Source organism: Aulonocara stuartgranti, assembly GCF_965226115.1.
Source record: "Aulonocara stuartgranti genome assembly, chromosome: 14".
NCBI lineage: Eukaryota > Metazoa > Chordata > Actinopteri > Cichliformes > Cichlidae > Aulonocara > Aulonocara stuartgranti.
In genome coordinates, this window is record NC_138950.1 from 32958638 (window position 1) to 32974279 (window position 15642).

The window sequence follows — 15642 nt, forward strand, 5'->3', positions numbered from 1 at the left end:
TGGCTCGGCCCCAGGCCCTGCCGTTGGCAGCCAATTAGGAGCAGATAAGCAGAGCGAGAGGAAGGTTTTAGCCCACCATTGTGTGTAATTCGGCACAGGAAGACGAGTAGAAAGCGGTGTCCCTTTCAGGAGTTTTTGGAGTTCTTTCTGCTGGTGAAGGAGATATTCTGGCTGGGGGCGAAGAGATTAGCTGGAAGCCACAGAAAGACATGGAAGAGGGAAAAAAGGAGGATAGATGGGAAGATGTGAGGGAGAGGGCGTCACGATGAAGTTCTATAATGAGCAGATTTTGTATTCTCTCAAGGCTTAAAGGATTCAAGATAAATCACATATTTCTTCATGCAATAGGTTTCTTTTGGACCCTGCTAATCACCCCCTCGCCCTCTTCCTTGCTTTGTCTTTCTGTCATTCATTTGTCTTTTTATTAAGCCTGCTCAGCACTGCCTCGTTTCTCTCTCTCATATTTCCGTATCTTTTCCAGGCTTATTCTGATTCTTTTATTCAAAGGCAAGGTCATCACTTCTTTCTTTAACTTGTTTTTGACCCATTTGCTTTAACGGTCATCGTTTTTTCTTTTCTTTTCTGCTTCGATCCAGAGTTTTCTTTAGTTTTAATTTCTTTACTCATTCAGCACTCTTTATCTTCTTTCTATTTTTTGCATTCTCTCTACCTTCTGCTCTTGTTTTTCATCTCAGCCCAGACTAGCTCTAAGGTCAGAATTGACTGCATCACCACACTGTTCAAAATGAGTGTGTGTACTCATATATTACTCTCTAATTTCCAGTCAATTCAGTAACCACAGACTGCATATAAAAGCCAGACATATCCACCTTGACATGATGGCTTTGTTTGGGAAGTCATTCTTAATAATTTTCAGTTTGGCATTATCACTTAGTTTTTAGTGAAACCTGGTGCCAGCCTGTTAACTCAGTTAGTAAACTGCATCAATAATTCATTGGGATTTAAAATAAGATGCAACAAAAGGTAATCAGCATTTTATTTCAGGGGCAGGGTCTTGGATGGACCCACCTTTGGATTCAGCTGCAGATTCCCATAAAAGGAGATCTCAACCTGAAACAATAGGCTAAAATATGGTTAAATACTTCTATCGTGAACTACAGAGCACTTTGAGGGAAAGAAAATGTAATTCATTCACAAAAAGCATACATACCTTTACTTCTAGGACCCAAATTTTTTTCCCCGTTTTGCTCACTTTCCTACCTTTTCTCGGCTGCGTCAGTCTCCCCACAAACACAGACACACAACATACAGTGTCTGTCCTTCTCAACTGGGGAGCTGTTAAAAGGGGCATAGCTGGTTTCCTCCCTTGGGAATCTACAGCGAGGGAGAAAGCTGGGTAGCAGCTGAGAGGTGGAGGCTAGTGCTTAGCAGACTGTCAAAGAGCCCCAGCAGCCACCCAGAAATGCTGTGATGGGAGCTGTCTGCAGGAACACGGTACCACAGCAGCTCACAGCGCTGACTGTGTTCAGAGAGTTCATGGGTAATTGGAGCCTGGGAGTGGGAGTAGGAGTAGGTGTTGTGTCCTGTGCTGTTCGAATTATGGTTCTTCAAAGCGTGCACCGTTTTCTTCCACACACATTTTTTGGCATGGCAGCAGCAATTAGACTGCTGAAATGTGACAATTAATGGTACATTCATTCACGCTGGCCGTGTTTGGCACCGCGTATTTGATTATTAGTTTGGATCATTCTGTGAGATTAGAACAAAGGAAGCTGAGCTAAAATAACCACCTGAGAAGCAGGAATGGAAAAGAGCTGCAGTGGAGCTCATTAGCAGTAACAGCATATTCGGAACTAAAAATAGAAATTGACCTCAAACACTAAGTTATAATACCAACGCTATCTTCGGCTGGTAAAACACAGGATGGAGTGAGCTGAAAGCAAACTGATGCAGATCTTCTTTAGTTGCCCTCTGGGATGAGCATCAGAGGGGGCAAATTATAGCAAATTGCATGTGTGTGTGTGTCTATGTGTGTAGCACATCGACCTGGAGTGATGGAGGAGATCATTCATAACTTAGACTACTGTGATGTCCTGGTGCTGGGGGAGGAGCTGAGCCCAGAGCACGAATCTCTCCAACTGCAACGAAGCGCTCTGCTTGGAAAACACCTTGATGCAACCAACTCCACCTCTGGCATGTCCATATACGGTAGGTTACTGATGCCTTTTTAGCTGGCTCCTATCTACCACTACTACATATACTAGCTGGACAAACCTGTGCTGTCTCTCTCTCCTTCCACAGGCGTGGACTCCATGTCCAACTATGAGCAGGTGATCCGAGAGGTGCGCTACTACAACTGGCGTCCCGGGCAGCTAACAGAGAGGCGTTTTCGCCTCACCTGTTCAGAGCTCAACGGACGCTACACCAGCAATGAGTTCAGCCTTGAGGTCAGTGTGAATCACAGATAGGATCCTCTTCATACTTATTTTTGGCATCTGTCAAAGTAATCCATATTTAATAAAAAAAAGATTTTAATAAGATGTATTTATATCATATTTGTCCTTTCAGTTCATCCTCTGTCTGATTCAAGCAGTTCTTCTTCTCTCCCTTTAAGATACTGTAGCTTTCTCCTGATTGGCTGCCACTTGCAAACAGAAGGTTTAGAACAGCAGGAGTTGGGTGCCTGAGATAGCCATGTTAATTGTATCCATTACATGGTTTAGATGCCAGGTCTCTCTTGGAAATGAGATTTTTAATCTCAATTAGAGTTTTGCCTGGATAAATAAAGGCCTAATTAAAAAAATAAATCCCCACTTTTGTCACTTCACAGATCTGAGAGTTGAAAGGTACTCTTCAAAAGCGAGGACTAAAGGATTACTTGTATACATTACATTCACGTCATTATGTGGAAGTATGAACGTCTAACGAGAGCAGCCATCATTAAAAGTATACATAGAAAATAAGGAAAACCATAATGGATTATTTTAAAATTTGTGTAGTGAATTCACCTGTTGACCATTCTAGAAAAAAACCTTACGGGAGCATTGTTACTGTCCACTAATGTAGAGATTCCCAAAATATGGACCAGGGAATCTCTGCTTTAGTGAAGGTACTGCAGGTGGGTCACAGCGATGACATAAATTCAGTTTGAAATTACGAGTATGTAGAATTACATATTTATTTATAAACTTTTATTTATTTATATAAAAAGTTAAAACTAGAGTTCATTAATAGGAGGTGGTTAGTTTGTGAATTTACTGCTCTTGTACTGAAGTTTGTGTCCCATCAGCCTTGTATGTGACTGGAAAGCATTAGCAGCTTATAGCCAACAGCCTGTGCTGTTTATGTATTTTGAATAAAATGGAAATGCATCGCTTTCTTGTGTATTTTAATTAGAATGAGAACGGGTAGGCCCCATGAGATTTTCAGGTTTTTAAGTGTGTCGTGGCTCTCTGGGACTTTGGGAATGTGTTGAGTATAGCTGAAACTATCTGTTTAGACGGAAATTGAATCTCCAGTTAGTTTGATAATCACCTGAGAATTTTGTTATACATTATAATCCCTTTTCATATAAACCCTCCATGTTTCCTATCCATGTGGTGGTCAAGGCTCTATTGATCATGGTAGCTGCATCAACATACTATTTTCTGCCACACATTTACGCCTACAATGAAGGGAGAACCTATAAAGTTTGGGTGACCAGTGTAGCCACGTTTGCCATTTTTTAATCGGAATATTAAAGGTTGAAATAAACTAGAATTATCTTTTAAAGCAATATGCCAAACATTAACAAGTTCTTGCAGTCCAGATGTAAGGACTTTCTTCTGTTCTTCATCAAATGACAGTTTAATTTGTTTTTACACAACTGTGTGAAAATTTGCATTCAGTTTTTATGATGTAAAGACAATGACTTGTTCATTAATCAAAAGCAAACTGTATGATTGTTAAAATTAATATTTTAAGTGTATGAAAATTTGTTTTTAATGGGCTGGACTATAATTATTCAGGTTAATGCATTTATACCCAGTGCTTTTAATTTTACTCAGCCCGCCCACTCCCAGACAAGCTTCAAGTATTTCTAAAAGGCAATGTAAGAAGATGTAACTGACAAGCAGCTTGAATAAAACAGATGTACATTATGCTCAAAAATCATTAATATCACTAAGTGCCACTAGAGATCGTGTTGCTTTTTACTACCAAGTGAAGCAAAGTGCTTGAACTGGCAAAGTGACTGAGCTGACTCAGCTGAGGTCTCCACTTTAACTTTCAGGGCGAATTTAAAAAAGAACCTCAACAAGCCTTCCAGCTGTGCCACTTCAGCCTCTTAGTAGCAAAATACCGTCTAAAATACCCAGGCTGTAAAAGACTTAAACATGTCTAAAGAGGCCTCAGTGCAACTTTGAACACCAAAGTCAGAGTAGGCCTCACATTAACACACACACACACACACCTGTTCTTTGTGCATCTGTCCCTACTCTGAGAAAGGTTTGACTTATTGATCCATCCCTGGTGTTCACACTCAAGTATTGATTTGGTTCTGTCTCCTAAAATATCCAAGCATAAATTTGCTTCCACATTTATTCCATTTTCATTTTCATTTGTCACTGATTATAATATCAGTCGTTAGAGTTGAGGCTTTTTTGGTTGTGCAGGTAAACATTGAATGTTGTAAAATGTTTATTTTGATGGGCATACTTTCTAAAATCCTCACTCCTGCTTCATGTGTCCCCAACCTAGGTGAGCATCCTGCACAGTGGAGAAGCACGGGAACACGTCAATCACGTGGTAGCTCCACCTCCGTACGTGCAGGTGGTCCACCATCCGTCCATGATCCAGGATCTGTACCCCATCCACAGCTCGGGTAAGAAAAAAGCAACTGGGGTGGATTGTTTACAATTTTTTAATGTCACCTTCAGCCAGGATAGATTATGATTATTAATACATTATTGTTGCGATAGACAGGAAGACAGGTTTTATTTTTAATATAAACCAGAGTTATGGTGTCATTAGCATCAGAAACAACCTGTTAAAGCAATTCTAGGCCAGTGAAAAACCTGAAATGGATTAAGGTAAAAAGCAAAAGGTCCAAAGTGAAAGAAACATTTTAGGTCACCAAAAACTGAAACATCTTATTTTATTACATGAAATCTCTGCCTGCCCATGAACTCCTCCTAGATCATCAGGAGTTGAGCAACCATACTTGGCACCTGTTGGGTTTTAACTATGTCAGATGTTAGAAAAACATCAGGTTGCCTAGCAACCACCTACCATTTATGTACCTATAACAACTTATAAAACCACCATTTTGATTTCATAACAGTAACATCTAATTTGTATATAACACATCTGAATTATGCATGTTATATATTAATCCTATCATGTTGCCGGGCAACCACCATCCAAATGACCTGTTTTTACCTTTTATACACCTGTAAGGCCTCATGAAAGCATCCTGTCATTTCGATTTCATGACAGTACCATCTCATTTATATCCACAAAAGCTGCCACCAACTAGCACCAGGCTAACATGACCCATATAAACATCTCCAACCCATATTCTGCTTTTCTTAATGTGATCAAGTATATTGATAAGTATATGTCTGTGAAGGTTCTCAGTCATCCAGGTCATCGTAGTCAAAGGATCTTGCAAAGAAAAGCGTCTGGACTTCTTTAAGTTACTTGAAGACATTTCACCTCTCATCCGAGAAGCTTCTTCAGTTTTAAGGTCAAATGGTGGGGAGTCCCAGATTTAAACCTGGGACCACTCACATCCTGGGCCATCTGACCTCAGGAATTCGCATGATAAGGTGGGGCCAGGTTTCACAATGAACTCACCCGAAACTCTGGCTGATTGGGACCCACACCCAGTTTCACACCTTGGCTCAGGCGATTAGAGGATCATCAGGGGGTCCTTTTGTCCCTCTGTGGGGGGATACTCCCACTAGGTTTAAATCTGGGACTCCCCACCATTTGACCTTAGAACTGAAGAAGCTTCTCGGATGAGAGGTGAAACGTCTTCAAGTAACTTAAAGAAGTCCAGACGCTTTTCTATTGATAAGTATAAGTTTGCCAACAGCACAGACAGAACAAACAGTACTGTAGTATGGGCATGTACCAGTAAACTAAATTCCATACCGAACAGGACTTGAAAGTAGCTGTAGAAGTAAATGAATCCCTGAAGATTATTGTAGCCAGCTGCTATAGGTTAAGCTGTTAGTTACAAAGCCCTCTGCATGCACAAATGCAATGTTTGAACAGACTGTCTTACTACACATTCTGAGTTATCACTCTATTGCAGGTATTAGTACTCTATAGTGAATAGAGGACAGTTGAAGAAAGATTGTGGTTGTTAGGGGTTCATTCTGAAGCTACATAGAGTCTACTTCAGTAATATTGAGGTTTAACACTCCTGGAACAAAAACTCAAAAGAAATGTGGAGTGGCTAAATGGGTCATGTGGTGAGTACCTGTGAATGCAGGTATGTGGTGGAGATGTTTAAAAGAAAGAAAACCAAACAAAACCAAACAAATCAGCCCGTTTTAACAATGTCTGTCTGTCTTCTACACAAAACGAGAAAAAGGAAGAGCAGACCAGGCAAAGTGGGCGGGGTCATCACAGCACAGTATTTCACCGTAACCATGCAACAAATAGCAGGAAAAGAGAGAAACTCCTCAAACTCCAAATAAATTCAGGGACTCAAACTCAGTCTTTCTATGACAAAGACGAGCATTATCAGCCACTGTAGCTGGCACATGTGGCAGCGCAGGAACTTCAAATAGAGCTCCACACATTGATAGGGAAATTAGTCACTAAGAGACATTTTTAATTAAACTACCCTGCAGAAATAGTTTGGCATTAGTTACCCTGACTCCTGCCCTCATATTGCAGTGTTAATGACTGAAGTATAGCACAGATCCTGGAGGGGGGCACAGAGCGCTGCTTAAATGATCTCACGCACAAAGCGTTCATCGTGTGGGGTTTGCAGTGATAGAAATGAGTATTTCCACAAATCGGGTAATGCAGTGAGTTTTAATCGGAAAAAACGAACATACGAGTGGTGAAAGAAGTCAAAGAAGCAAGAAGGTTCTGAGTAAAGTTCATGAAATATTGTTTGACTGACAGTTGAGAGCAAAAACTTGCATTTTTGACAGTTGTCAAGTCATTTTGAGACATGAAAAAAAAGGAAATCAATAAAGGTAAAGCATTATAAACAAGGCACAGCTACAAAGCTTAAAGTTATAATACAGAAGTAAAAAGTATTAGGAGTCTTGCATTAGTTGCATACATGACTGCTCAGCTTAGAAAATGGGAAAATTCAAATGTGGAAAAAGTGTCGACGTAAACTTGACAAAACACTGCCTCTCAAAGGAAACCATGAGAGACAGAGGGTGAAATGCTGAGACTCAGACTCAGGAGCCTCTGCTGTGCCTGTGAAGAGTTTTTCTGTCAGCCATCCATCCCAGGGTAAACATAGCGAGATCCAAGGGAACGCTCCGTTCCGCTTTCTAGTTTGTTTATCGCAGCGCTCATCAGACTGCTGCTTTCCTACTCTGCGCCTCTCCGTGATTGAGGCCCTCCCAAATGATGCAGCAGGCTTCTTACCCTCCTCCTGAGCACATGAGTGATCTGAAGTTTAAAAAAAAACATGGAGAGGAGGAGAGACATTGGTCTTAATCTAACACATGAGATTTAATTATTCATCACACTCTAATGGATTCTACTTAGAGTCCTGGAGAGTTCAGTGGCCGATGCTGTTAACGGCTCAGAGAGTTGGAGGGTGTGTGTGAAAAGGAGGTCAGGGGAGCGCAGAGGGAGGTGGATGGTGGGCAATCGCCGAGCCATACGTGACAAATAAAATGTTTCAATACATTTTTACACCTGTGACGCGATTTTGTCTAATGTTTCAGACGGCCTGACGTATGTAGAGTATTAGCAAACGGCAAGATGTGTGTCACATGGTGTGCGTACAGACACACAAGTTACATGAAGGTTCAAGAAGATGTGAAGATCAAAGCCCGTGGATTTAATGTGAAAATCTAGGAGCTAGAGCGAATCAAATGATCAATTGAAGAGTCCTCTGTGAGCCTCAACCTCGTTAAGCAAGCGAGCACGCACACACACACATACACACACACACAGGAGGGACTCGTGGGGAGAGGGCAGGCGCAGAGATGTCGTGTTAGTTCAGTAGGCTCGAGATCAGAGTGGATGAAATAAACATTTTAGTTCAAGAGAAATCCCTCAGTCTGTGTTGTGGGTATGGTATTAAAAGGGTCTATGATATATCTTTGCAGTCATGTGCTGCATACAGGCCAGATCTAAATGTGTTTAAAGCTGGTGGGGGGGCAGAGCCACTAAACACATGAGGAGTAGGGGGAGCTGCAGATGACAACTGAGTTTTTAAATTTGGTTATTTTGAAGTTTGTTTTCATGTTCTAACAATTCCCTTATAAACACAAAAACCACAATTTTAAACCATATTTAAACAGCAAGCAACTAGCAATGCTTTCTTATGTTTAGTGGCAGCAAAGAGAAACGTTTCATGTGTTGATCATATAGAGGAAAAATTGAATTAAAATTTTAATATTTCATCCACTTTTTCACCCAGTAAGTGACCATATTTAGGCTACAAGGTGTAGCACCAGCTGGTACCCCCACAAACTATTTGGGTGCAGCACAGAGACCTGCTAATTAGTTTGAACAGACTATCAAAATGTTTGCCGAATTTCATGCACCAAAACTGGAGCACAAACTTCTTGCATGGTCTGTAGCGCACAGAAAGTGCACTTATGTCCCATATTATTGAAGTGAAGAGGCATCAGCAGCGCAAACCCAGTTCCGTGACTTGAACTAGCAGGGCTGGCAGAAAGCTGTCCAAACCTGTCAATCGATTGACTTTTTAAGGCTTTTTAAGACTTTTTAAGGCTTAACTACGGAGCCCCGCAGGGGACATGGGAGACATGCGAGATCTCGCAAAACTAACTCGGGATCTCGCAAAACTTTTGCGAGATCTCGCAAAAGTTGAACTCCAACAATGGCGGCAGCTACTTAGTTGTAATATTACTCTTTCTGGGTCACAAAATACACTTTTAAGATATTTTGAGGCGTGAATGTAGTTGTGTAAACGTCAGATATCTGCTCGGTTTACAAGACATCACATATTTGCAAAAGTGCTCCGACGTTTTCGGAGATCTGACACCCACCATCTCAAAGCTAATGGGAGGTCAAGACCTACTACAGCCGGGAGGAACACCGCTTTCCCGGCACATCGTGCCTCGACCTCCCGGTCGGCTTCGAGCTGGCGGCTAAAACTTTTGCGAGATCTCGCAAAACTTTTGCGAGATCCCGAGTTTGTTTTGCGAGATCTCGCAAAACTTTTGCGAGATCTCGCAAAAATCCGTCTTAATTTTTTTTTTCTCCCATGTCCCCTGCGGGGCTCCGTACTTAACAAAATCCAAACAGGTTAGTTATAAAAAATGTAACCTGCCATAAAGTTTTCCCTCAGCCTGAACAGTCTTGCTAAAGTCAACAAGACAGTTCAGCCTGTAGACATGATAACTTTATACACAGTTAAAATGGGAGTCTGCTCATATTTGGAGCCTGCCTCTAGTGACCATTTAAAGCACTACAGTTTTTTGTCTCTTACCATTTCTGCTTTCTATCTTTTAGCCCTAGATGTTGCAGTCTGTTTTCACTATGCACTGCTGTACAAAATCTTTGTATTTTGCTAGGAAAATATCGTTTGTTCTGTTCTGATGATCCCACACTGCTTAAATAATGTTAAGGTCCGGGCTCTGGGGAGGCCAGTCCATGACTGATAGTGTCACATTGTGTTTTTTCTAAACATATGTGCTTTTAGTGCATTGGACATTTGACTTCCTGCTCCAAACAATGGCAGAACCTTCACCATCTTTTTCAGATGGCTGTAGACAGTCAATGTTGGATCGTCCTAATTTGTACATATTGACAGCATTTTGAACCAGAATTTTCAAACGTGCTGCTACTGATTTTCAGTCCAGTTCTTGTGTAATCTGGCGTATCTCAGCCTTTTCCCTTCCTTAAGAATGGCTTCTTGACAGTCATCCTTCCACTGGGACCATTTCTCACGAGCCTTCAGTGAACAGTAGTTGAATCAGCTGAAAGTCCAGATACATCTCTCAGGTCCTGTGTCAGGTCTTTGTTGGATTTCTTCCTTTTCCATAAGGATATGACTTTCAGATACTGATCATCTGCTGCTGTAGTTTTTAAAGCCTGCCACTTCTTTTGTCCTCTGCTTATCCAGTTTCCTCAAAATTTTTAAAGGACACACTGCACACCATGCCGAGATATGCCACGTTTCCAGCTAATAGCTCTTTGGGAATCACACTGTGAAAACTGTGTTATCTTTGTCAGTTTTCATAGATTCAGCTAAAGAAAAGTGACAAAATGATGTCTTTTTGTAACAAGCTGCTAGTTACGAAGTGTCTAAAGATACGGTTTAGAATGAATGCTTTGCTAAGACGCTCTGGTAGGTGTAGACACAACATTGGTTTATTTATCCTTTGAGTCTTGTGCCTTTTTATGCTTGAATGATTCATATGTCAGTGTTAAGTGGCTTAAAAAAACAAGCCAACATTTCTCTGAAAATGATCAGATGCAAGGACTGAAAAGGCCAACATCCAGAGAAAAACTTTAAAAGACCTACAGAGATCCTGGATAGCTGTTGCCTAAGACCACTAAAAAAATTACAATAACATTTGGCTCCTTTGGGTGGGATGTTGGGTTGCGTACTGATGCAGGCACAGATTAGTAATATGGTGAGATGCTTCTTAAGTGCATTATAAGATGTCTGGAGCTTTCTCATCAAGGACTAGAGTACAGTACCTCTCAAGGTCTGCAGCATTCAGCTGGCTGTTCTGGGTATTTTGTGCCCGTGAAAGTGAAAGAATAAACCGATTCAGTACATGCTGAAGATTTTCTGACCAAACAGAATTATTCTGATTTCAAGTCATTAAATCCCTGATCTCCTTTCATTTGGTTCTCAGGTGTACCGAGTGCTGCCACCGTGGTAATAGTAATGTGTATCGCTGCCCTGGTGGTGGTTGTAGTGTTGGGCATTTACCGCATCCACCTGACCCACCAGCAGGAGGTGAAGTTGGCAGATGCGGCTAAAGAGGCAGACGTGACCTGGGACGAGTCTGCTCTGACGATCACAGTGAACCCAATGGAGGTAGGAGGGAGGGAACTTCAGGAATTAAAAGGATGCTGTCAGGGAGGGAGCATAGGAGCTACCCACAGTGGACCGTGTGTAGTGGGATACTATCCCATTTCTATTTAAGGATAGAAACAAAGGATTAATCCTGTTGTGCCACTATTGATCCAAATACCAATACCAGCAATTGGTATCAATGTTGTCAATATTTGGATCAATCCGCCCATCTCTAATGTCTCCTTTGTATTAAACCAGTCAAAGGAAGAATTACTGACATTTCTTGTTTCTTGCTTACTGTCTGATGATTAAGTTTGTGAAACTTTGCAAATATTTTTTACCACAGAACTTGGAGGGGCCTCAGGCTGCAGAGGAGGAAGCCAGCGAGGAGGAGGAGGAAGACGAAGAGGAGGAGGGGGAGGAGGAAGACGACGACGAGGACGACATCACCAGCGCTGAGTCAGATGACAGCGAGGAGGAAATAGACGTCCAGCTACCCAGGATGCAACGCTCAACCAAGAAAGGCCAAAATTGGGACAAAACAACAATATCCTATTGAAACATACACACGTACATACACCCTCACACACACACACACACACACATACACTACAACACATCTATACTCAAATCACATGGCTGAAACAAAAAGACTATGATGTTGATGCTCTAAAAATAAGGTAATATCTCCCCCTACTGGAAGACAACATTTAACCACACACAGACGCACACAGTTACACACACACTCACACACACAGTGCAGTGATTTAACCTTAGCCTTGTCACAGAACCTCCTGTTTTATACAGCTGATAAGAGATAATATGACTCTAAAAGTGCTCCTCAATCACATGACTTTCGTTGTTCTTAGACGAAGAGATCACCAAATTTAGTTCATTCCCAGAGAGATGTCCCATGAATTATCTCTCTCCCATTCCAATGCAATCTTTAGTGAACTCGAGCTGTAGGAGAAGCCTTTTGTCAGTGAAACCCTGCATCATGCATTCAGTTTGATGTGTCAAATTCCACAGTAAGATTTCTGATGTCCCATATAAGAATCAAAATGCAAAACATCCTTTATTTAGGAAAAGTCAATTGCAAAAGTAAAGAAACTGACTATTTTTTGGTTTGTATACTTCATGTTATTTATCAGTCTTTATTCTGGCCTATGTGGCAAAGCCAGGTAATTTTACAGAAATAGCATATTTTAAATGGTACTCAAAAACAAATAGAACAAAAAAAAGGGGAAAAAAAGATGATCAATGTGCTGTCACAGACGTCATGTTGAACTAGCCGACAGGGCCTGTGTTCTGGGTTTTTGGGAAAGACAGAGGAGTCTCCTTGTACATTTTTATACGCTCCTTTCTTGTAAATATTGAGTATAGTAGGTGACCCCGACCCACTGAGTCAGCCCCACATTGTCTAACCAGAGACCTTCCTCTCCACCTGTACACAACACACCTCTTCATATGTATGTACACGCCCTGATCCCTTAGCCTGCAGGAGTCTTTCCAGAGCAGAGCCCCAGATCCTCCCTGCGTGTTTTTAGCTCAGTGTTCAGATCATTCTGGCTAATGGCAAACTTGGGTTTGCTCTCACGGATGTGCTACTGCCTTTGAAATAGGTGGGTTATTAAAAGCTGGACTAGGTGAGATTTTTGTATTTAAAAAAAAGAGAACAACCTCTCATTAAACAACAGCAGAAACTCAGTGATAGAGTTTTGATTTAAAGTCAAAAATTCCAGCTGTAAAACACACGATCCTTGGTGTGGAAGCTAGCTTAATGGAATGAAATGTTAGCCGCTAGCTAGTGATTTCAAAAAGGGGAAACCTAAGCTAAAAGAATAACAATAGTGTACTTGGACTTATAAGGTGAATATAATACAAATCTAAATAAATTAAACAGTTGTTTCATGTCTGCTGGGTGTGTAGATAGTCAGCAGTTAGCCAACACATTAGCCATATCAATTGTGAATTTCACATCTTGCAGAACTTATCTTGGTACAGCTTTTACTTTGTTACCCATCAAACTACTTTGTAGCTCTAAGGTATTGATCATATTTGGCAGAAATTTCAAACCTTCAGAAGCCTTCAATGGTGACCAGGCCAATAAATAGTCAAGCTCTCACATTATGCATTTAAAGACACTTTATTGTGGCCTAATGGCCTAAACTATAAAACACAGCCTTCCTAACTGGATTGCTAGTGTCTACAGAGACATCAGATACACACTGCAAAAAAATAAATAACAAATTTAAAATAGAAGAGGAACTTCTCCAAACTTCTAACTTTGAAAAAAAAAAACCGCAGCATTAATGGAAGAAATTTAGGTCTAGAGACTAATGTCACATTACATAAATCCCACCTCATTAGCCTCGTGCAATGAGGCTCGTGCAACTTTTAAGAGGACAGAGAGTGGAATGCATTTGGCAGTGTCACGTTTGACGCGATCAGAAAACCCAGTCGTGGTTTTTTTTTCCCACTTTGAAATGAAGGGGCATTAATCACTGTAGCCATCCTCAATTTAGCTTGTCTGTAGTGTTTGGCAGCAAGAATCCACAAATGACCAATGAAATGATGTTTGTGTCACAGGAAAGCTTGTGCGCTATATGCCAGAAATCGATAAAGGGTTCGGTTAAAGTCATAAACACTGGAAAATGTCCTCCTCTAACCTAGTGAGCCTTTGCCAGCTGTCCTGTGGGTATAACTGGGAGAACCTGTTGTATGTGTATACTGTAGCTCTACTGTATGTTCATCTAAAGATCTCATATGTTGTTTAAGAGTTTTCCTCATCTACTGTGACACCTGGTCTTGTGACGCCACTTCCCTTCCTGCACACACCCCTCCTCCCCCCTTGACATCTTTGGTGGATTTTGCATCAGCCCTAATGTTGTCCTGACATTTGTTTTAGAAGAGGACGGTGAAATTAACATCGAAACCTTGTATAATGTGTAAAAGTTTCTTTCTTTTTTTTAGTTTTTTTTTTCTCTGGACTCTTTGGTCTGTTTTCCTTTGGAATGGTCACTACAGCACTTTCTGTAAATTGGCCAATAAAAACTTGTTTTGGAATCTAGCTGTGGGGGTCTGTATTTGTGTGACAGTGTGAGTGTTTCTGTGTAGCCAGTAATACATTTTGTGGAACTGCATCCTCTTTGGAGCTCATAATCCTCTTGTGGAAACTGTATGTGAGCAATATCAATTGAATTATGCAAAAAGAACAGTTGTGCACTGTACTAAAAATTAAGTTAAAAACTATTTAAAGGGACTTTTTGTAATCAACTTCTGCACAGTTCAAAAGCTTCATCACCAGGTGGCACGTATGTATGCTGCTGCATTTAAAAATTGTAATCTCTCTTTTTAGCTAGCCCTATTTCCTCTAGATGCTCTGCCTTTTTGCCTAGCCATTAGAAATTACATTGTGTGCTTAATGACTCTTCTGTGAAGGCTTTCCACAAGTTTTAGAGGTGTGTTTATGGGAATTTTCAACTGTTCTTCCAGGAATGCATTTGTGAGGAGTGCAAGAAGGCCTGGCTCGCAGTCTAATTGATCCCAAAGGTGTTCTATCAGGGTTGAGGTCAGGTCTCTGTGCAGGCCAGTCAGGTTCTTCCACAGCAACTCAGCCATCCATCTCTTTATGGACTTTGCTTTGTGCACTGGTGTGCAGCCATATTGGAACAGAAAGGGACCATCCCCAAACTGTTCCCATGAAGTTGGGAGCATAAAATTGTCCAAAATGTCTTGGTATGCTGAAGCATTAAGAATTCCTTTCACTGGAAGTAAAGGGCCGAGCCCAGACCATAATATGTCCTATACCAAACAGTGCAGTCGGACATTTACTGGTCTCGTGGAAACCACCAAAACCAGAATCATTCATCGGATTGCCAGATGGAGAAGCGTGATTCATTATTCCAGAGAACACGTCTCCAGTGCTCTAGATTCCAGTGGTGCCATGTTTCACACCCCTGCAGCCCACGCTTTACATTGTAGTTGGGGATGTAAGGGTTGGCTGCAGCTGCTCAGCAAATGAAACCCATTCCATTAAGCTCTCTGTGCACCATTCTTGAGCTCATCTGAAGGCCACATGAAGTTTGGAGGTTTGTAGCGACTGACTCTGTAGAAAGTTGGCGACCTCTGCCCACTCTGCACCTCAGCATCTGCTGACTCGTGGCCACCAATTCATGGCTGAGTCGCTGTTGTTCCCAATTGCTTCTACTTTGTTATAATACCACTAACAGCTGACTGTGGAATATTTAGTAGTGAGGAAATTTCACAGCTGGACACGGTACCACGCTGGAATTCACTGAGCTCCTGAGAGCGAGCTGCTCTTTCACACATGTTTGTAGAAGCAGTCTGCATGCCTGTGTGCTTGATTTTATACACCTGTGATTGGAACATCTGAATTCAATGATTTTGGATGTGTGAGTGAAGACTTTTGTCCTCAGCACAGCACACAGACATTTTGGACAGTGGGTGTTTCTTTGCATCCTGCTGACAGC

General features: G+C 41.4%; 1 protein-coding gene across 1 annotated transcript in view; it reads left to right on the top strand.

The window, feature by feature from the left end:
• Window positions 1-14219, top strand: part of LOC309687253 (calsyntenin-2-like) — a 341001-nt gene extending 326782 nt beyond the window's left edge. Inside the window, exons 15-19 of the mRNA XM_082502078.1 lie at window positions 1999-2169; window positions 2263-2408; window positions 4699-4822; window positions 10986-11170; window positions 11496-14219. Of these exons, the coding sequence (XP_082358204.1) occupies window positions 1999-2169; window positions 2263-2408; window positions 4699-4822; window positions 10986-11170; window positions 11496-11708 (839 nt within the window). The 3' untranslated portion in view covers window positions 11709-14219. The remainder of the gene's footprint in view (window positions 1-1998; window positions 2170-2262; window positions 2409-4698; window positions 4823-10985; window positions 11171-11495) is intronic.
• The last annotated feature ends 1423 nt before the right edge of the window (window positions 14220-15642 follow it).